This window comes from Moesziomyces antarcticus, assembly GCF_000747765.1.
Source record: "Moesziomyces antarcticus DNA, scaffold: scaffold_v10012, strain JCM 10317, whole genome shotgun sequence".
In the NCBI taxonomy this organism is placed as follows: domain Eukaryota; kingdom Fungi; phylum Basidiomycota; class Ustilaginomycetes; order Ustilaginales; family Ustilaginaceae; genus Moesziomyces; species Moesziomyces antarcticus.
Genome location: NW_014638998.1, coordinates 249,870 through 270,831, shown reverse-complemented (window position 1 = coordinate 270,831; position 20,962 = coordinate 249,870). Strand labels below are relative to the sequence as shown.

General features: G+C 62.2%; 8 protein-coding genes across 8 annotated transcripts; 3 read left to right on the top strand and 5 right to left on the bottom strand.

Annotated features, from left to right (window-relative positions):
• Positions 1-371: 371 nt before the first annotated feature.
• Positions 372-931, top strand: PAN0_012d4491 (uncharacterized protein; the record flags this gene model as incomplete). Its single annotated transcript, XM_014800028.1, has 2 exons — positions 372-685; positions 877-931. The coding sequence occupies 2 exons, from the start codon at positions 372-374 to the stop codon at positions 929-931; spliced, it is 369 nt and encodes a 122-aa protein (XP_014655514.1).
• Positions 932-2,049: 1,118 nt separating this feature from the next.
• On the top strand, positions 2,050-5,245 carry PAN0_012d4490 (chromatin modification-related protein eaf6; the record flags this gene model as incomplete). Its single annotated transcript, XM_014800027.1, has 2 exons — positions 2,050-4,204; positions 4,527-5,245. 2 exons carry the CDS (start codon positions 2,050-2,052, stop codon positions 5,243-5,245), a joined length of 2,874 nt encoding a protein of 957 aa, XP_014655513.1.
• Positions 5,246-5,370: 125 nt separating this feature from the next.
• Positions 5,371-5,712, bottom strand: PAN0_012c4489 (cytochrome c oxidase-assembly factor cox23; the record flags this gene model as incomplete). The annotated part of the gene is made up of 1 exon (XM_014800026.1): positions 5,371-5,712. The coding sequence occupies one exon, from the start codon at positions 5,710-5,712 to the stop codon at positions 5,371-5,373; it is 342 nt and encodes a 113-aa protein (XP_014655512.1).
• Positions 5,713-6,084: 372 nt separating this feature from the next.
• On the top strand, positions 6,085-6,753 carry PAN0_012d4488 (endosomal cargo receptor; the record flags this gene model as incomplete). Its single annotated transcript, XM_014800025.1, has 1 exon — positions 6,085-6,753. The coding sequence occupies one exon, from the start codon at positions 6,085-6,087 to the stop codon at positions 6,751-6,753; it is 669 nt and encodes a 222-aa protein (XP_014655511.1).
• Positions 6,754-6,857: 104 nt separating this feature from the next.
• On the bottom strand, positions 6,858-9,128 carry PAN0_012c4487 (3-methylcrotonyl-CoA carboxylase biotin-containing subunit; the record flags this gene model as incomplete). The annotated part of the gene is made up of 1 exon (XM_014800024.1): positions 6,858-9,128. The coding sequence occupies one exon, from the start codon at positions 9,126-9,128 to the stop codon at positions 6,858-6,860; it is 2,271 nt and encodes a 756-aa protein (XP_014655510.1).
• A 436-nt stretch (positions 9,129-9,564) lies between these two features.
• PAN0_012c4486 (uncharacterized protein) lies at positions 9,565-15,699 on the bottom strand (the record flags this gene model as incomplete). Its single annotated transcript, XM_014800023.1, has 1 exon — positions 9,565-15,699. The coding sequence occupies one exon, from the start codon at positions 15,697-15,699 to the stop codon at positions 9,565-9,567; it is 6,135 nt and encodes a 2,044-aa protein (XP_014655509.1).
• Positions 15,700-16,440: 741 nt separating this feature from the next.
• On the bottom strand, positions 16,441-18,783 carry PAN0_012c4485 (autophagic vacuole formation-related protein; the record flags this gene model as incomplete). The annotated part of the gene is made up of 1 exon (XM_014800022.1): positions 16,441-18,783. One exon carries the CDS (start codon positions 18,781-18,783, stop codon positions 16,441-16,443), a length of 2,343 nt encoding a protein of 780 aa, XP_014655508.1.
• Positions 18,784-19,576: 793 nt separating this feature from the next.
• On the bottom strand, positions 19,577-20,881 carry PAN0_012c4484 (clavaminate synthase-like protein; the record flags this gene model as incomplete). Its single annotated transcript, XM_014800021.1, has 2 exons — positions 19,577-19,623; positions 19,708-20,881. The coding sequence occupies 2 exons, from the start codon at positions 20,879-20,881 to the stop codon at positions 19,577-19,579; spliced, it is 1,221 nt and encodes a 406-aa protein (XP_014655507.1).
• Positions 20,882-20,962: the final 81 nt, after the last annotated feature.

Sequence of the window (20,962 nt, the reverse complement as noted above, 5' to 3'; positions counted from 1 at the left end):
GGCTGCATATCCGGCATGCGTTGCAGTATCCGTTCGCGACGCACAAAGGGACTGTATCGCAAAAGACGGAGCATTGCGATATTGACGTGTTGGTGAGGGCCGGGACAAAGGGAAACGTGTGGTGACGCGTGGTGGGGCCACTCCCTTTCTTCTTCTGCCTTTGTTGTCCTGTCAATGGCCACTTTAATACGCAGTTGCGACTCGTTGGCAAGTCGGACTGCTCCGAGGTCAAGTATAAGAGGCCCGCGAGTGGGTCGGTAGCTCCTTCTGCCTCTGAGTCGACGTTCTGCAAGATTTCTCCTCTTTAATCGCACGATGCTGTCGGCGATTCGAAAGTCGTCGGTGGTGACCGGGAAGGATCGCATCGTGGCATGGCTTCTGCTGCTGCTGCATGCACTCGCGCTGGCCATCTCGGTGCTGCTGCTGCTCAGCCCGAACAAGCTGTTCAACCAACACAGCGGACTGGCCACGGTGTCGCTCAACAGCACGCTGCTCGTATCGCCGCTGTCAGACGAATGGCCGGCTGCAGGTTCTCCACCCAGCTCAATCAATTCGACCGCATCAAGCACGGAATAGGTAGCGACACACAAAAGATCCTCGACGGTGGAGCCGGCTTTCGTTACGATCCGCGCGGTCCACGGCGTTTCATCGGGCCCCTTGAGGCTCTCGGCAACTCAGTCATGTCGTCAGCGGCGAATACGGATGGTCCAAGCTACGTGATGCCAGCAAAAAGGGGCACCATCGATAGCTTTCGCCCTCCGTACCACTGCCACTCTGCATCAGCTCGGCTCTTGCGACTCACACTACTCCTGATCCACGCCTAGTCTGCATTCGATCTTGTGTGGCTGGCCATGCACTGCTGTGCGAAAATTCCAGCAGTATCATGCGGTCAAAGCTCAGCTACGAGATCGGAGGCGATGCGAAACAATGACCAAGCGATTGTGGGCGTGTGGACTGCGATGATGGCTTCGGAGGTTACAGTACGAGAGCATGGGCACCGTAGCGGCGGCGGCGGAAGTTATGCTGAGAAGCGGGCCAAAACGGCAACTTCCGAAAATCGGCCACGAAAATGGCCGTCGGAATTGAGCCGCCGCCAGCTTCTCTCGGCAGCGCCGACAGGGGGTCATGTGGCTCGGGACCTGCTCCTCGCCACTCCGCACGGCACTCCCGACCTCTCTAATCCACGCTTGACCCACGCTTGGCAGGAATCGAGCATCGTCACATCGAGCACTTCATTATGAAGGGAGGAGGTTCGAGCTTCGGGGCGTGGGCTCATCAGCCCAACATTTCCCACGCGTTGGCGGCGACAAGAAGGATCATGCATGCAGCTTTTAGCGCAGTGCTGTCGCGTGGGCTGCACCCTAAGTTCTCCTCCACGCGGTCGCATTTTGGCACTTCTCGATGCACTTACGCTCTCTCGCTTGCCAAGCCGACGGTGCATGCTCGGTGATCTGCGAGAACGGTTGAATCTCGAATGCATGCTACTGGTATCATAACGCCCTCTAGCTCGCCTTCATTGTGATGGACTGCGCCCACAAGGCTGTGCTGTCCGGCGCTTTCCGTCGCGAATGCCTTTTCCCCCTCAAAGACGTCGGAGCATCAACGCGCGCTGTCGGAACTGCAAAATGCGGCTGCACCGAAGCCGCATGTCTATGCGAAACACGCACCTCTACCCCACACAACCAAGCCAAGGCATGGGATCTGCAACAAATGCCCCCTTCGACGTTGCCCTCGTCTTTTGAGACTGACCGATAAGCCGCAGTGCGATGGGCGTCGGCTTGCCTCTGCCTCTCGACCGCCGCATCTCATTTCGTCGGTGTGACTTGCTTCGGCCATCCTTTCTCTCTTCCATCGGCGAGCTCATCCGCCTAGATCCCCCTCCGCTACGCCTGTGATCTTAGCCAGCCTTCCTCCTCTTCCTCTTCCTCTTCCTCCTCCTCCTTCTCCACCACATGCCTCTTGTCGCGCTTCCGAGTCTGCATCCAATGTGACGCGGCTTGACACTGCTCAACGCACCAGTCTGGGCACTCGCCTCTCCTGACCAGAGCCATGGCTTCCACAGAGAGCAGCAGCAAGGACAGCATCCTAGCCGCAGCAGCTCTTCACGACCAAGACGCAATCTGTCCAATACAGCCTCCTACCTACTACGACGCTGCAGCGTCACCCAGCTGCCATACCAAACACCGCCAGCCAGACTGTCCCGCCATAGACTCGGCGCCTTCAGATTGCCTTGTTCCATGCTCACCCCCCGGCAATGCGAGCCGAGCAGCAAGATGCAGGCATCAGCTCGGTCAATTCTTCACCATCCTCCTCCCGCTCGCACTCGTCGTCGGCGTCGTCACCGCCGACATGTCGAACCTCGAGTTCGTCCATCTGGTGCACAGTGAAGTGGACGTGCCCCTGGACCAGTGGACGCAGCCTTCCGACGACGTGCTCAATGCCAACAAGCTGCAATGGACGTTTCTTCAGTCCGCCTACCTCCTGCCTCTCATGCTCTTTGCCGGTCCCTTGCTCATCCTTCAGTTTGTGCTGCTCGTCGGCAGACTTCGAGCCGCCCGCGTCGTCGATGGTCTCAACGTCGTGCTCGGATTGACCGTGCTCGTGGTCGGCACAATGACTCTGCTCACGGCGTTTGTCGGCACTTCGGTCGTAGGCGTCATCTTTACCCGCATGGCAGCGGGCATCGTCGTCTGCAGCGCGCTCGGCCTCGTCACTCAGGCCGTCGAGCTGTTCCCAGCTTCCGACGACCAAAGTTATGATGGACATGGCTGCAGTTCTTGCCGTCCTCGCCCTCCCGCTGCGGGCTTCTCGATCGTGCTCTTCGGCAGCATCTACGGCCTCGGCAGCGCCTTCGCTTCCTGCTCGGTGTTTGCTGGCTATCAGCTGGCCACACTGCTTCAGCAGTACGGCGTGTCTTTCGACGGCACCGGCTCAGGTCCCTCTCAAGGCTTCCGCACCCTCTTCCTGCTCGAGGGTCTCTTCATTGTGGCGCTGGCGCCGCTCATCGTCCTGCTTCTGCATCTCTCGCGGCGCTGGCGACCACAACAACACGTCTACAACTCGGTTGAGCTCACATGGTCGAGACAGGATGCCGCAGCACCGGGTCCGCAACTGAATCAACAAGGCTACGAACTAGCCGACGTCTCGCTCAAACACGATGGCGTTCCGACCGTCTCCGCAAAAACGCAGGACCACCGTCCAGACATTGAAGTCGCCAGCGATGATCGCGTGCAAGACACTCACCGAGACATGGCGTCGGAAGAAACGGACGACAAGAAAGAGAGCACGTGGCTGGCGAGCCTGCGTCGCTTTTCCACGCCGCTGGCGGGCGTCTCAATCCTCACGCGCGGTTCGGGCGGGGGCTCGACGGCGGGCTTCAACATGCAGTCGCTCACCAAGGTGCACACTGGCTTCGGCCTGTGGGTGTCAGCGGTGCTGCGGCGCATCATGGTGTTGGTGTACGGCGGCATGGGCGTGCACGAGGCGGCGTTCGACCTCATCAGTGCCGGCACCTCGTCGCGCGAGACGTTCATCTGCGGCGTGCTCATCGTGTCCAACACAGTCATCATCCAGCTCGCCGTGGTCTCGCTCATCGAGCCGCTCAAGTCGCCGCGGCTTCTGCAGGGCACCGAAGTGGCGGACGACTACCTCGACCCGGCGCTCAAGCGCGTGCCTGCGCTGCCTGGCTTGCCCGCGCTCGTCGGCGGTGTCAGCGGCGGCATCTCGGCAGTGGTGTGCAGCATGCTCGCGACCAAACCGGCGGCAGAGTGTGCACGAGGGGGCAGGCGTGGGGTGTTGCAGAGGTGGAGGCGGAGGGTGTGGTGGGTGCCTGCGCTGTTGACGGCGTGTCTGGCCATCACGATTGTCGGCCTCGCGCTCGCTGTGGTGGCGAGCATCCTCGTGCCCACAGGCGACGGCGGGGTGTGGATGATCTATGCGGCGACGGTGGTGACGTGCGTAGGCAGCACGCCGCAGCTGCCGCTCGCGCTGCTGCAGATCTACACGGTCCTGGACGCCGAGCGACAAGCTACACGTGCGACGAGCCCGACGGTGAGCAGGGTTCGGTGGGAGCGGCTGGGCGCGATGATCTCGACGCTCACCACCATCGGCGGCTCGGAGCTGCTGACGGCGTGGGTGTTTCTCATGCCCGACGCTGCGCAGAAGGCGTTTCTATTTACCAGCGTTGCGCTCGCCGTGGGCGGAAGTGTGTGGCTGATGCTAAGGCACACTCGAGCGTCGCGCGGGAAACGATCCAGAGCGCTGTGCGCCTAATTCCCCGTTTTACTAGATCGAGCTGTGCAATCGATCGATAGCACTTGCTGAGTGTGGTGTTCGGCGATGTGAGCACATAACGTAGGTGTGACTGGTGAGGGCCAGCTAAGTTATGGTTGTTGGGGCGATTTCGAGGCGGGGCAAAATGCGGAAGTCGGACGGTTGCCAACGCGTCTCTCCAAATGCACCTCGCCCGCTGCAAAGCCACTTTGGCCACGCACCACCACTGCCCTTGACCGTCATGGCACCTACAGCCACAGGACCCACTGCTGGGTCCAGCAACGCGTCCACCTCTGCGCCCACAGGCTCTGCATCCACCTCGACGCTGCCTACGAGCCTGGAAGAGGCCAACCAACGCTACACCTCCACGAAGCTGGCCCTCCGCACGGGTCTAGCCAACAAGCGACTGATCGACCGATCGCTCATCGACCTCGAATCCCAGATCTACCTGTTCGAGGGCTCGTATCTCCAATCCACCTCTACCTCGGGCGGGAACATCGTAAAAGGGTTCGAATCGTACCTCAAGAACGCCTCCACCAGCACGGCTCGAGGCAACGCCGCTGCAGCAGAGATCCCGCTTGAGGACCGGATCTTTTCGCTCTCCTCGGCGACGTACGCAAAGAGCTTGGAGCTGAAGGCGAACGAGGCGTTTGAAGAGGAAGAACCGCCCAAGAAGATCGAAGAACCCTCGACTGCTGTCAAGAAGAAGAAGGACAAGGAGAAGGATGCCACTCCTGCGAAGGAGAAGAAGAAGAAGGATAAGGACGACAGGGCCAAGGAGAAGGAGAGAAGTGCTACGCCCAGTTTGAAGGCCAAGGGCGATGCGGCAGTGGTGACGCCTACAAAGCCGACGGGCGGAAAGGCACCTGCGACAGGACCCAAGCTGAAGCGCAAGAACGCCGACGCCGCAGCCACGCCCGCTGCAACACCAGGTGGAAAGACCGCCACCAAACGCAAGAAGGAAGACGACTAGCTATTACCCCCTCTTTCCCCCGCATCATTCTCACACCTTCGAAATGTACTTTTATCCACCACACATGCTTGAACTTGCGATACAGGGTTTGTGACATTGCAACGAGTTGGGGATAGTGGATGGGGCTAGTCGAAAGCGCCTGGGCGGTTGTTGAGTCTGTCGGTCCTGCGCTGATTGATCCAGGCCTTTTTGCACTCTCTGTACTGGTTAAAGGCGTCGGCGCACTTGGAGCGGTCGTAGGCATTGTCGTCGAGGCACTTCATCGAGAGCTTGGCGGCGTGTGCGCAGGGGTCCGTGTACTTGCTGGGCGTCTTGTGCGACATGACCTGCACAAAGTCGCGCGGCTGACTCGGATCACGCTCTGCCCCACCGGCACCGGTTCCGGAGCGCGGGGAGGAGTTGGAGAGATACGAAGAGGCGCCTGAACTCGACGCCTCTGCGGCAGTGGGCTTGTAGGGCGCAGACATGATGGTGGCGTCTCACCAAAGACGAGCAGAGCACCAGAGGCCAAGGTGGAGTAAAGCGGGGGAAATTTTAATGGATGTTAGGGCGGAGGGGGGGGGGTTTGTCGTGCGGAAGGAAGGTGGGCTGCCAGCGATGGGGATGAGCTGGAAGCGCCGCTCGGACTCACAATCCCACACAACACACCACCATCAACTGCTTCCATCGGTTCCTAGCTGTCTCGAAGTTAAGCGCACGACATACGACACAGCACCAGCCACAACCCTCAAAGTCGGTGTTGATTGTGCGCGCATTTTGCATCACGACCCCCACCTCCCAGCGGTGTCGCACGACCTCTCGATACCCGCATTACCAGCGTCAACCCTCAACCTTGAACAATGGCGTCACCACCACCAGCCTGGAGCGGGCTGCTCTTTGCCCTATGTGCCCTCCTTCTGCTCTCCCTTACACCCTCCGTATCAGGAGCGGCACTCACGACGCTCGTCGAACCACACGAGCGTTCCTGCTTCTACGCATGGGTCGACGCTGCAGGCGAGAAAGTCGGCTTCTACTTTGCGGTGCAATCCGGCGGCCATTTCGATATCGACTACACCGTGCACGACCCGGACAACAAGCTCATCATTTCGGGCCACAAGGAGCGCCAGCTCGACATCATCTTTACCGGCAACACGGTGGGCGAGTACACGTTCTGCTTTGAAAACGCCATGAGCACGGTGGCGGAAAAACTGATTGACTTCGACATCACCGTCGAGTCCGAACCGCGTCTCGACCTCCCCATCACGCCGGCGAAGCTGCTCAAGGAACATTCGGCCCCGTTGGAGGAGGGCATTTCGAATCTCAACGATAAGTTGACGCAGATCACGCGCACCCAGAGGTACTTTAGGGTGAGGGAGAATCGCAACTTCAACACCGTCAAGAGCACCCAGTCCAAGATCTTCTGGTACTCGGTGGTGGAAAGCGCCACCATGGTCGGCATCAGCGCCGCACAGGTGTACATCGTCAGAACGCTGTTCGAAAAGGGAAGCACCAAGAGGTACCGCGTCTGAAATCCAGCGCACTTTCGACTCTTCATTGTGATCGCATTGGGAAACCTGAATTGCACATTGTAACACCGATTGTCGGAAAGGAGAGGGGGAGGGGGGAGGGGGTGTTACTCGGACTCGAAGGTGACGAGTGTAGTAGCCTCGGGCACGAGAGCGCCGGGCTTGCACTTGCCACTGATGCTCTTGATCACTGCATCCCTGGGCGCCTTGAGGGCGATTTCGGTCTTCATGGCCTCGAGAATCACGAGCGTCTCGCCCTTCTTGACCTGCTGCCCCGCTTTGACCTTGCAGTCTACGATCTTGCTGGGCATCGGACTGGCGAGTGCATCGCCCACGGGCCCTGCAGCCGCTTCCGAGATCTTTGCAAACCAACCGGGAGCTACGATGCTGAACGACGTCACCACGCCCGTGGGCATAAACGTGGTCAAGCCCGTCCTGGTCGCCTCCACGGTCGTAACACCCGTGGTCCTCAACCCCTTGAACTCCTCCGTTGCCTGCTTGGCCTCGACTTTGACGTCAAAAGCATCGTCGACTGGAGTCACCGACACACGCAGGGGGCCGAGTGTTTTGTGCTGGAGCTCGAAGCGGCGGGTTTGGGCAGGACGAAACGCGGGGTTGGTCCAGATACTCGCCTTACCCTCTGCCGCCTCACCCCCCCTCAGGGCAGCGGCGGCATCGCGCTGGTAGAGCCAAATTGCGCCCTGGGCCACCGCCTCCTGCAGCTGCACCTCGGACGTGTACGGGTCGCCAAACAGGCCCGTCTCGCCGTGCTTGGCGATGAAGCCCGTCTCCACTTGGCCCTCGATGAACTTGGGGTGGCGCACGAGGTTCTTGAGAAACTGAATGTTCGTCGACGGTCCCACCACTTGGTACTGGTTGAGCGCGTTGGCCATGATGCGTAGTGCCTCGGTGCGGTCACGACCCTTGACGATGAGCTTGGCGATCATGGGGTCGTAGTGCACCGAGATCTCGTCGCCACTGACAAAACCGGTATCCACCCTTACCACCGCCTCGGCCTGGCCCTCTGAACCCACAACCCCACCGCTTCGGGGTGCAAGCGCGGTGTTGGAGTGCGTGAGTGTCGAGGTGGACGGCAGCGCGACGTGGACCAATCGACCGGTGTCGGGGAGGAAGTTGGCATCTGTATTTTCGGCGTAGATGCGCGCTTCGAACGCATGGCCCTCGATCTTGAGCTCCTCCTGCAGCAGCGGAAGTCTGTTGCCTGCTGCCACCTCGAGCTGCCACTCGACCAGGTCGAGGCCCGAGACCATCTCGGTGACCGGGTGCTCCACCTGCAGCCGCGTGTTCATCTCCATAAAGTAAAAGTTCTCGGGCCTCTTGGCGTCCAAGATGAACTCGACCGTTCCGGCGCCCACATAGCCTACCGCCTTTGCCGCCGCAACAGCCTTTTCGCCGAGTTCACGACGAAGCTCCTCGGCGAGATGCGGGGCTGGCGCTTCCTCGATGATCTTTTGGTGTCGACGTTGAACCGAGCAGTCGCGCTCCGAAATGTACACCGCATTGCCGTGCTTGTCGGCAAACACCTGCACCTCTACATGCCTCGGTGCAGTGAGGTACTTTTCAATCAGCACCGTCGGATCGCCAAACGACTTGGCCGCCTCTCGCTGGGCCGACTCCAGTGCGTCCCCAAACTCGGCCGGGGTGTCGGCGATCTTCATGCCTTTACCGCCACCACCCTTGACGGCCTTGATGAGGACGGGGTATCCGATCTTTTCGGCCTCTTGCGCCAGGAACGTCGGGTCTTGATTGGAGCCGTGGTAGCCAGGTACGCAGGGGACGCCGGCGGCGAGCATGATCTCCTTGCTTGCGCTCTTGGATCCCATAGCGTCGATAGCACTCGCCGGAGGACCCATGAAGGTGACGTTGCTCTGTTCGAGAAGGGCTGCGAAAGCGGCGTTTTCAGAGAGAAAGCCGTAGCCCGGGTGGATCATGGTCGCGCCCGTGCGCTGCGCTACGGCGAGGATCTTATCCTGGCGCAGGTACGATTCGGCCGACGCCGCCGGGCCGATACAGTAAGCCTCGTCCGCCAGCCTTACGTGCTGCGCCTTGGCATCGGCTTCCGAGAACACCGCGACGGTGGAGATGCCCAGTCGACGACAGGTGCGCATGATCCGACACGCGATCTCGCCACGGTTCGCGATGAGGATCTTGGCTGGCAGAGGCTTAAGACCCGTCGGGGGGGATGCCACCGTTGAGGCCCGACGCACCGTGATCGAGGGAGCAATGGGCTCGCGACGCACGTGCAGCTGTCGTACAACCGGCACCATCCGCGCAGATGCAAGCGCAGCCGTGGCAAGCGCCGCACCCCGACGCACCGCCACGCGCGGTCGCAGAACCAGCTGAGTCGTACGCAACATCGCCCCAAGCCAAATAGCCAGTTTTGCAGGATGACGTTGAAGCTTAGAGGAGGAAAAATTGAGGAAAGAGAGCGGTTGCGGGAGAGAAGATGGAGGCAAGAAGCACGAGAGACAGATGCGCTTGGTAGGGGGAGAAGAAGAAGCGCACTCCCTCTCAGCCGGAGCATCTTGGGAGCCGGTAGGACGGACCCGTCGCTCCAAACGGGGGAAAAGTGCGGAGACTCCAGCCAAAAGGCGGGGGAGCCGAAAAACAGTTGCGCCGCACCGCGTCCTCGCTCGGACCGGAACGCACGGCTTTGACGGTCCACCCGCTCTTCACTCTAACACACCTCTTCCCCATCCTCTCTCTTGCCTTCCCCACATCCCACGGCACAGTCACAATCACAGCACAATGTACGAGAATAACAGATACAATAACCCCCCACAAAAATACAATCTACTCTGCCGCTGCTGATGCTGGCTTAGGACTCTTAGCCGGAGCGGTGGGACTTGCCTGGCCCCCCGGCGACGCGCCAGCCGGGCCCGCATTGCCGTAGACGCGCTTGTTGACGTTGGCGCGATGCAGCCGGTTGCGCAAATGAATCTCAAAGTTCGTCAGGCTCTCGCCCGGGCCCGGGGTGTACAGCTTGCCGGGGCAGTCGAGGCAGCGCACTCGCCATTCGGGCTGCGGCGGCGCAGCCACCCCCGCCGGCCGCGGTCGCTGCTGGATCTCGAAGCGGTCGTTCGGATAGCGCGCCTTGAGCGCCTCGGCCGACTGCGTCAGCCACTCGGGCGGCGTCGCGCCCGCCACCGCTCCCATGCGCGGCGACACGGACGACAGCACAGGCGTCCCCGTCGCTCCGGGAGAACCTGCCAGCGCTGGCACCGCTGCTGGCACCGCTGCTACGGGCGCCGACGTCGCTGCCACGCCGCCATGGTCGCCCGCATCGTCAGCTTCGGCCTTGACCGCAACGCCCGCATCGACTGCCGCACCACCGCCACCTGCTGGCTCTGCAGCCGCAGTCGCCGCCTCAGCCTCGGTCGCCGTCGCGCTCTCGGCGGCAGCGTACGACGCCGACACCTTCTCGCGCGCGTTCTCCGCCGCCGTCCGCCGCGCCGGCGCCGCCTCGTCACCACCCACCGGCTGCGACGCCGACTTCCTCGCGCGTGCCGTCGGCTCGACACTGCTCGAGCGCGACGACGAGTCGGTGTCGTCCGGACTACCCACCATCTCGAACGGCAGATCCTCCTCGTCCGACCTCTCGCCCCCATCGCCCCTACTAACGCCCCTCGACGACGCCGGCGGCCTTCCTCGCCTTCTGGGGCCATTTCCATCCACCCCACCCGCCTCGTCGCCCGCACCCGCCCCACCATCGGGCTTGGGCGTGTCCGCCGCACTCGTCGGCTCCGTCGAGTCCTCCTGCTCGCCCAGCGCATTCAGCAGCGCCGTGTCGATGAGCGGATTCGACACGCCCATCTTGCGGTTCAGCGCCTGCTGCTGCTTCATGTGCACCACCGGATCGCGCGTGTACTCGAGCATGATCACCTTGCGGTGGCGGTGGTAGTACTTGCCGCACGGTCCGCACAGCGACTTGTCGCCCAACGGCCCCTTCCTTCGGCCCGGCGCCAGCGTGCCCGGGATGCCGCAGTTGGAGCAGTGCCACATGCCGTCGTGGAAGTTGGGATGCTGGCGCTCCAGATCCTCCGGTCGCACATTGTTGCGCTGCGCATACGACAGCGACACCAGCTTCGGCGCCGCCTTCTCCGCCTGCGCGCCCGTCGCCTGGTTTTCGGGCGAGCGCGCGCGCTTCTTGGCCTCCTCCTCCGCATACGCCGGCGCGAACTTCGGTCCACCGGGATCCGATTTGCGTCCAAATCCGCCGGGGAAGTCAAAGTGGATCGCATGGTGGTTCACCTTGGGCTTCTTGCGCTCCGGCAGCCCCAGTGCGTCCGGACCGGGTGTGGGTGTGCCCAGCTCGTTGGCCTGCGATGGCGCGATGGACGCGTTGGCCGCCGCCGCCGCCGCGCGGCGCGTCGACATGCCGCCGTATCGGTCGCTGAGCCCGTTGGCATTCTGCAGCGCCGACGCCGCGTCGGTCTGCGCCGTCTGGATGCCGTACACCGCCGGCGTGCGCTGCGTCTTTTGCGGATCGCGGTCCGGCAGATTAATGCCGCGCCGTCCGCGCGTCTGGCGGCGCTTGCGCCTCGCCTCGCGCTCGCGCTCGCGGTCCAGCCGCTCGATCTCCGACTCGGTGAGCTGCAGCAGCCGCGGCGTAAAGTTGTACGACTCGAGCTCGTTGCGCGACACATTCGCCTTGCTCACGGGCCCCAGGAACGCCGCACGCAGCTCCTCGTCCGCGATGGGCTTGCCGTCAAACGTGTGGCCCGTCAGCGCCAGCGACTTGACGTGCACCGACACCTGCTCGCGGATCGAATGCGCGATCGCCGTCTTGAACTCGCCCGACAGCCCCAGGTCCGCCGCAAACGTCTCGGCGAACTTCTCGGCCGCCGACGGATCCGACTCGTTGGCGTCCCACTCGAACTGGTCGATGAGGTTCATGCTGCCCACCGTAATGTCGAGCTTGATCATCATGCGCAGCTCTTCCGCCGGCGTCGTGTCCACGATCTCGGCAGGCTCCGACTGCGCATCGTCGTCCTCGCTACTCTCGCCCACGCGCATCACCACATCGCCGTCACCGCCGTCGCCGCCATCGCCGTTCTGCGCACCCGCACTCGGCTTGCCAAACGGCAACGATTCCACCCTGCGACGCCACTTGGACCACCAACGCACGTCGTCGTCCTCGAGCGCGCCCTGACCCTCCTTGCCATCGCCCATAAAGTCGAACGTGGGCCTGGCCTTGAACGCGCTCGTCGTCTGGTGGTCTAGGATCTGCATGGTGATCTGCTCCTTGATCTGCGGCACAAACACGCTCGTCGGCAGCCCAATGTCTTCGCAGATCGACTGTGCAAACGCCTCGACGTTGATGTGCGCGTCCTGCGCATTCCACGTAAACGTGTCGCGCAGCTTCCAGTGCTCGTGGTCGATCTCGAGTCGGATGGGCACCAGATCCTCGCCCTGCTGCGACACCGACTCCATGAGCGAGCGCTTGAGCGGAATGTGCGGCCGTGCGCCGCGCTGGCCCTGATCGAGCTCGGCGCGCTTCTGGTTGGGGAACAGCACGCCGAACGGCTTGAACACGTCGCGCGACAGACCCGACGTATCCTCCTCCTCGGGCCGCTCCCACCACGCCAGCGGCTTGGGCTTGGTGATCGTGCCGTCGGTGGCCTTTCTCCTCGGCGGGCGCACGCTGTCGATGTGGTCCTTGAGCGACTGCTCCATCTGCTGCTGCTGCGCGCGCGAGAGCTTCTCGTACTCGAGGTCGCGCTTCATGATGCCCACCAGCTCCTCCTCCTGCTCGGCCGTGAGCTGCGTCCACACTTCGTCGTCGGCCGAGGCGGCTTCGTCCTTGCCGTCCGCGGCGCGCTGCGGTCGCATGCGCTCATCCAGCTTGGTGACGCGCGTGTTGAAGTGGTTGACGGACGTTCCGACTGCAGACTCCTTGGGTGCAGGCCCTCCTACAAGCATGGGCTGGCTCGTGAGATTCGAGGGCACGCTTTGAACGAAAGGAGGAGGAGGCCCGGCCAGCGTCGTGGGTTTGCCGGTCATCGCAGACACATCCGGAAGCGCGGGCGGCTCGCCAGCCCTGGATGCACCGGGTGGCGTCGCGACCGCCTCGGCGTTCGGGCCAGCCGGTGCCTCACCCGTCGCGACTTGCGATCCTTTGCGGGATTTGGGCGTTGCCGCGCCTGCGCCAAAGCTGCCGATGAGCTGCGACTGCGCGGATGGCTGTGCTGTAGCGGCGCTGGCTGCCGCCAGCACGGCGGGGTCCGGTGTGGTTGCTGCAACGCTGTCCAACACAGGGCCGGGCACGCCGCGAGCGTCTGCCATGGACGGCCTCCTGTTGTCCGGGATGCCTGCCATCGGCGGATTCTCTTGCGCCATGGACGGACGTCTGGCTTGCTGCTTGGCATCAGGAGCCATCTGAGGCGGGCCGCTGCCTGGGAAGCCTGGCGGCATCTGGCTGCCTGGACCACCCGGCATCATTCCTGGCGGCATGCCCATACCTGGAGGCATGCCTGGCGGCATCTGACCCGGCGCTGGCGGAGGCGCCATCAAGCCTTGCGGACCTGCTTGCTGGAAGTTGGGAGGCACGGGGCCCGAGCGTGAGTCGGGACGACCCGAGGCGCTGAGTGCCAGACTCGACTGACGCGGGCGCGGCTTGTTGGTCATACCAGGGCTCGCTGTTGCGCCCGACGGGCCCATGGGCGACGGCGCACGAATGCTTGACGGCGAGGCGAGCTGGCCGGCAGGCGTGGTGGGCCGTTGGCCGTGTGCTAGCTGTGGAGCACCCAGAGGCGGTTGCTGCTGCTGCTGCTGTTGTTGCTGCATTTGCTGCATTTGCTGCTGTTGCTGCTGTTGTTGCTGCATCTGCTGTTGCTGCTGCTGTTGCATCATGAGCATTTGCTGCTGATGATGCTGCTGCTGTTGCTGCTGAGGCGTCATGCCAGGCGCACCAAAGCCGGGCTGCTGCGGTTGCTGCCCTTGCTGCGGCTGCTGCTGACCCTGCTGCTGACCTGGCTGTGGAGGCATGCCTGGCAGTGAAGGCTGACGCTGCTGCTGCGCACCCTGTTGCTGTGGAATGAGACCTAATCCGCGCGCCTCGTTGATCGTCAGCACCATTCCGCCGTTGGGCATCATGGCCGGATGCGATCCGCCGGGCAAGCTCGAGGCCTTCAAGAAGAGGTAGCCCATCTGCATGAGCGTGTGCACGGGAGTGAGGCCCGAGCCTTCCTGAGCCTTGGCGAGCGCAAGTGCGCGCGAGAGCACGGCCTGCTGCTGCTGCGGGTTGAGGCTCGGCGTCCAGTTGGGCGGCACCACCTGCTGTGGCTGCGGAGGGCCGGGCTGGCCTGGCATGCCCATCTGCGGCTGCTGCAGGGGTGGCTGCGGCTGCTGCGGCGGCATACCCTGGACGCCCGGTGGCAGAGCGTGCATCTGTGATGGCGTGCCCTGGCCGCCCAAGGACACGCTCGGCGATCGCGTGTGGCTGCGCGAGCGTTCGAAAGCGCTTCCGGGCAGCGATGCGCCCTGGATGCCCGCTATCGACGATGCGCTTGGCGAAGGCTGCATGCTGGCGGTGCCGGGCACGTTGGCGGGCTGCATGACGGGCGTCTGGTTCTGCGACGCCTTGGCCGTAGTCTTCTTCTCCGACTTTTTCCGTGGCGGTTTGGGCTTGGAGGCGGTGGTGGGCGTGGAAGGCACGGCGCCGTTGGATGCAGACTGCTGCGGCGTTCCAGGTTGCTGATGGGATGGCGCGGGTGACGACTGGCCGGGCTGCATTGGGTTCATGTTGCCGGATTGCAGATAGGAGGGAAGACCGTTTGGTGTGTGCTGCTGCTGCTGCTGCTGGATCGCCGAGTTGGGACGCACCGGCGAAGCACCGGGCGCCTGCGCGCCTGCACCACCAAACATGTTGGGTTGCTGTTGCGCGAGCTTGAGCGCGGAAGGATCAAGTATACCAGGCATGTTGCCGTTGGGCGCAAACTGGAACATGGACGGGTTCTGACCGGGCTGAGAGGAAGCACCGGCCTGAGCCTGCTGCTGTTGCTGCAGCTGTTGTTGCTGTTGTTGCATCATGAGCTGGTTGAGAGCGCCCGGAGGGAAGGCGCCAGGGTTGAGCTGACCGAAAGCTTGCATGGCCTGCATGGCTTGCATGGGGTTCTGCTGGAAGAGCGCCATGGCTTGCGGGTTGAGGCCGAACGCAGCAGGGTTGATCTGGCCCGCGCCGAACTGCCCTTGCTGCTGTTGTGGCTGTTGTTGCTGCTGCTGCGGCTGCTGCTGCTGTTGTTGTTGTTGCTGGGGCTGCGGCTGCTGCTGCATCTGGCCCATCTGACCAAAGTTGCCGAACATGTTGGAGCCGCCGTTCTGTAGCTGAGCGAGCAAGTTCTGCTGCATCTGCATTTGTTGCTGCTGCTGCTGTTGTTGCTGCTGTTGCATCTGCTGCATCTGCGGCTGCTGTTGTGGCGGCCACCGCGAAGGCTGTGCGCCTGACTGCTGCTGAGGTTGCTGCTGTTGTTGTTGCGGGGTGCCCTGACGCTGCTGCTGTTGCTGATGCTGTTGTTGTTGCTGCTGCTGTTGTAAGAGCATCTGCGGGTTGAACGAGGCCATGGGATTGTTACCGCCAGCCGCAGCGGCGCGTTGGAGAGCCTGGAGGTTGATGCCTGCAGCGCCTGGGTTGTTTGGATCGATGCCCATCATGGCCGGATTGAACATGGCCGGGTTGAATCGCGCCTGTTGCGGAGTGTTGGGCTGCGACGGCTGCTGCTGCTGCTGTTGCTGCTGTTGCTGCAAGAGCATGGCGGCAAGCTGTGGATTGTTCTGCAAGGTGGAGATGTCGATGCCTGCGAACATGGCGGGGTTGATGCCACCCATGCCCGGATTGGATGCATCCATGCCGGCGCCTGTGGGCTGCGGCTGCTGCTGTTGCTGGCCGAACATGCCGGCAAAGTTGTTGCCGAACATGTTGGGATCCATGGCGCGCCAGCGAGCGTCTGGCGACAAGAATGTGTCGATGTCCTTTCCAGCGATGCCTTAAGCGCGATTCGGGATGCGGACTGGATGTGGGAAGGCACGACGCGCGAGTTGGAGTGTGGGGAAAGCGAAGCGTGTCTAGATGTGCGCGTGCGCGTGCGTGAATGCGGGCCGAGATGGAAGACGAGACGAAAGGCCGAGAAACGAAACGCGACTGGAGAGAAGAAGAAAAGAAGACGATCGCTGGGCGAGGCAAGAAGGATGTGAGGGAGTGAGAGTGGATGGCGACGACGGCCGGATCAGCTGGCGCTTTGAGAACACCAACTGGGCCGAGCTGAGGCCGTCTCCCCTCTCTCTCTCTCTCTCTGCGGCTGCTGATGCTGCTCAACGCGCTCGACCCGACTCGACTCGAGGCGATTTCCAGCCAATTTCCAGGCGCGATTCCACTCTCTCGCTCTCCCTGCCTCGCGCTGCTGCCATGCGAATCCGACGTGCGGAAATTCAACTGAGCCATCCTGAGCCAGTCTTGAGCCAAAGCTGCTGCTGCTGCTTCCATCCGCCAACGGAGCCGGCAGCACAGCACAGCATCCGGTCGCAGGCAATTAAATAAACGCGCTTTCTTTGGCTCGCGTCGACGCTTCTCAACAGCCGTCTTCGCTTCATCTTGACGCCGTTGTCACAGCATGCTCAATATCCACAGCCACACCGGATCGATGGAAATCCATGTAATATGGCATTGCAGATTCACCATCGACTGCCTGCAGCCGCACCTCTTCCGCGATAAATGTGATCCAGCAGATCCTTGACCTTGGCTCCTCGGCTCTCGGCTGTGGCTGTGGTCGGAGGAGGATGCGCCTTGCCGCTACCGTCGCCATACGTATGTCGGCGCGCCTCGTGTGGATCGTGTGCGTTCACATCGGCCACGCTCGCCTGCACGGGGTCCCAGTCCGGATGGTTGGCCTTGAACCCCAGGATGCTCTGTTCCATCTTGCCCTCGCGCATGCCGTTGCGCATCTTCCTTTGCTGCGGTCGCTCGTTGGATCCGCTTCGCATCCCCCTTGCCGCTGCTCCACCCATGGTGCTCGCCGTCGGCTGGCGCGCAAAGTCGAATACGGCAAACGAGCATACGTGCCCGACGCCATCGACGTGGATGGTGTACTTGCGGAAGAAGTCGATCACGTCCGGTGCACAGCCGGGCAGCGAGAGCCACAGCACAAACGGCGTCGTCACCACGCTCAGCACCTCCTGCACAAAGATGAGGATCTTGAGCGTATACAGCTGTCCGAACTCGCGATGCACCTCGGCCGAATGGAAACGCCCCTTCCAGTCCGGCGGCAGATAGTGCGTGTGTTGGATCACCTCGCGCAGCATCGTCTCGGGCTCGAACACCAGATGCTCGTCCGGAATCATCCCGCGCGCCACCGCCAGAATCGCCCCAAACACGCCAATGTAGAACAGCACATTGCGCTGCGGCGTAATGTCGAAGTGCAAAAACAGATCCGGATCAATCACCGACGCCAGAATCAGCACCGCCGTAAACGAGCCCGCCACAAACGCCACAAAGCGCGCCACGATGGCCGTCTTCTCCTTGGGGAACTGGTCGATGTACTTGTGCGCCGGCGCATACGACGCATGGCACCGCCGTCGAAACAGATGCGGCAGCTCGTTGAACTCGCGAAACTTCCACCGCGCATACTGCGTATACTGGCGCGACCCCAGATTGCTCGGATCCTGATGGTACTCTTCAAAGTAGCGGAAGAACGAGTACACCAGCACGTACACCACGATGAACGGCGCAAAGATCGCGTTCACCACCGCCATGAACACGAACCGCCGTCGAAGCCCCTCGATCAGATCCGCCCTATACCGCTCCGACACAAACTGCGTGCGCACCTGGCCGTTGGCGTCAAACAGAAACCCGAGCAGGCAAAAGTTGAGGTTCCACTCGAGGCTGCGTGTGAGCGCAGGACTGCGGTTGCGCAGCCCAGGCACCGACAGATCCAGGATGTTCTCGTTGAACAGCGCGATCAGGTAGTTCTCCTGGCGCATCAGCCGATTCGCCACGTCGTGTGCGTCCAGCCGCTGCTCGCGCGGCGGCCGCACCGAGGCGCCCGTGCGCTCGCCCAGCTCCATCTCGTCGGCCGAGCTGAGCGAGGTGTTGGGATGCTGCTCGCGCAGCGCCGAGATGCGGTTCACCACCTCGTGCCACGCGATCGACTGCACGTCGGCATCTGGAATGCCCAACAGCTGTTCGTAGAAGCGGTGCATCGCAGCGAGCCTCGACAGGCCCAGCGCAAACTGCACCACCTGCCACCCGAATGCCGCCACCAGCACCACCACCACCATCGTCGTCAGTGGAGAGAAGCCCGCGACACAGTGGCCCACAATCACATCGCCCAGCTGGCCGTTGTGCCGGATGGCCGAGTAGTCGATGCATCCGAACAGAAACGTCGAAAACGAGATGACAAACGCCACCGTGAGCAGATTGAGCGAGCGCGAGAGCGCAATGCAGATGGCGCCGCGCCCGACGTAGTAGGCGTATACCTCTTGCAGAAACGCATCCATGTTGTCCACGTTGGCCCACATCCATAATGCCTTTTGCTTGGCGCTCAGGCCGCCCAGTGCAGAGGCGCGCGAGCGCGACGGCGAAGATGCAGTGCGTGTGCGTGTGCGTGTTCCTGTTCGTGTTCGCCGCGAACTGCGACTCATGCTTTTGGGCAGAAGCGACGACGAGGAGGGACGTATCTCGCCAGCCAAGAGTCCGATCTCTTCATCCGAGAGCAGGTCCTCGGGATCCTGCTCGTCGTCATCGTCTTGCCCTTCAACAGCACCTGCTTGAGATGGAGTTCGAAGCGTGTTGGACCGAATCGTGGTGTCCTGACCCACCGAGGCAGAGCTCGCTGCGATATCCTGGTGGGACGACTCTTCGCGGATGTTGTCTGGCCGCGGGCGAGCGTAGCTTGTATGGACGCTGTGGGATGGGTGGACGATGCGCGAGTGTTCAAAGATAGAGGATTTGAGGCTGCTGGATGGCGGTGGCAGCGGCTCGGGCCGATCCGGATCGGCGAATGGCGAGTTGAGGTCCATCTCGCAAGCGGGCAGCTGTTGCTGAAGCAGTGTTAGCGGCGGATGCTGATGATGGTCGTAGGAGCGGTGGGAGCGGTTCGTAGGATAAGCGCATGCAAGGCGCCAAAGGGCTCAGCAGGTGGAGGCAGCAGCTGCGTGAAATCAGGCATTTGGACCGTTGGACCCTGGCTGGCATGCTCGCGCGCACAGGACACCGCAGCGCCCGAGCTCGAGCTCACAGCATGCCTTCGATCTCACACTTTCTGCCTTTTTTTTCCGAAGCTTTGAGTCCACGTGATGAAGGATTTTTCGCGCAGCAGCAAGTTTTTCGTGCCGCAGCCTTTCGAGGATCAGCTGGGCCATAAGAACAAGCGCCGGCCGCGTGCAACGCCTTGCTTCTTTTCCTCGTGCAGCAAACTTACGACCGCCTAGTGTTGCTCCCTCGGCCTGGGGCGGATGGTGTCAAGCCGTTCGTCCCAAAGCGTTTCCATGGCCACGAGGTGAGCGTCAATGGCGGTCAAGAGCAACTCGCGACTTCAGGGGGCCCGATCTTTTCCGTTTGCTGGGCCCTCGCACCGTTTGCCTGGCAATCGTCGGTCGTCTCTAGCAGGGGGCGGCCGTCGCCAGGTAGGTCCGCGATCCAATGTCTTAGCACCCGCACTTGCATGCCTCGAGCACGCAAGTGGGTCGGTGGTTGGCACATTCCGTCCTCTTCTCGCTTTTTCCCCTTTCTCTTCATCTTGTCAACGCAATGCAATCTCAGTTGCACATTCAACAAAACGATGCGATTGCAAAACAGAACACACGCCGACGACTATGCATACGTCTCGCTCAGGCGCTTGGCGAGGTAGTCCTTGGTCACTGTCGAAAGCAAGAGGCGAGGGCGAACAGCAAGGTCAGCTTGGTTCGCTCTGAATTGCTCGCCATAAGCGGCATGCGACTTACTAATGGGCTCGTACTTGCGCTGGCTGTCGGAGCCAAATACAGGCAGCGATTCGATGAGCTGGTTCTCGTTGGGGTTGCAGAAGAAGGCGATCGAGTATCGCGTGGGCGTAAACTCTGCGTTGGGATCGGCAGCCTGTGGAGCCTTGACCCTATGCAGCGTGGACCTGAGCTGGTCATTCGACCATCTTGCGAGCAGATCACCCACGTTGACCACGACCGTATCCTCAATCGGATCAGCTGCATGATACACGCCCGTGTGCGGGTTCTTGGCCTCGAGCCCGCCGACGCCATCCTGAAACAGCAAAGTGATGGAGCCGTAGTCGCTGTGCTCTCCCGCGCGCGCCGAACCGTCTACCTTGAGCTTGTCTGCGCGCACGCTGGGATAGTGGAGCAGACGCAGCGTGTGCCACTCCTCGTTGCACTTGTCCTCGAAGAAGCCCGGTGCGAGGCCGAGACCGATGGCGATGGACTGCATGACCTTGAGGTGGAGCTCGTGTGCGGCCGTCTGAAACGCGAGCATCGTGTCTTTGAACCGAGGCACGTCCGATTCGGTCGGCCATTCGTTCTTCCAGACGGCGTCGTGGTCGTTGCCGATCTCGAGCGACTCCTTGTAGTCGGGCGCCTGCTGGCGGAGTGCGGCGATCTCTTCCGCCGACGTGGCCTGGGTGACGCGCTCGCGGCCCTCGGCGACGTAGCCGCGGTTGGAACGCGGATCCTTCCATGCCAGCGCGTCCTTCTTGTCGATGGGCAGCTCGAAGAAGCGTGCCGACATGGCAAAGGTCGCGTCGATCTGGTCGCGCGCGATGCCGTGGTTGCGGAGGTACGCGAAGCCAGACGATTTGAACGCATGCGTGAGCTCGTGCGAGGTGCGTTCGCGCTCGGCAGGCGTGGCATCCGCGCGCACGAATGCCGAAAAGTCGATCACGGGGATGACGAACGATGGCGGCGTGGAGGTGCTATGCGTCGCCAGCGCGCGGCGATGCACGAATGTGCATGCGTTTGGCTGCAGGAGTGTACGGTCGCAAAGTGGCCTTCGCCTCGGCGTAAAGTTGGTAGGTCGAGACGCGCCAGAGAGTGAACGCAGAGCCGACGTGGACGTAGACGCAGCCATCGCTGGGGTGGGGCGGATGGACAGCGCCGAGCGCACGAGCGGTGCGATGCTGCGCGAAATCATGGTTGCTGTAGTCACGGCAAGCTGTGGTGGCGGCGGTAGAAGGGCAAGCTGCGGTCGTCGTATTGAAGACGGACCTTGGGC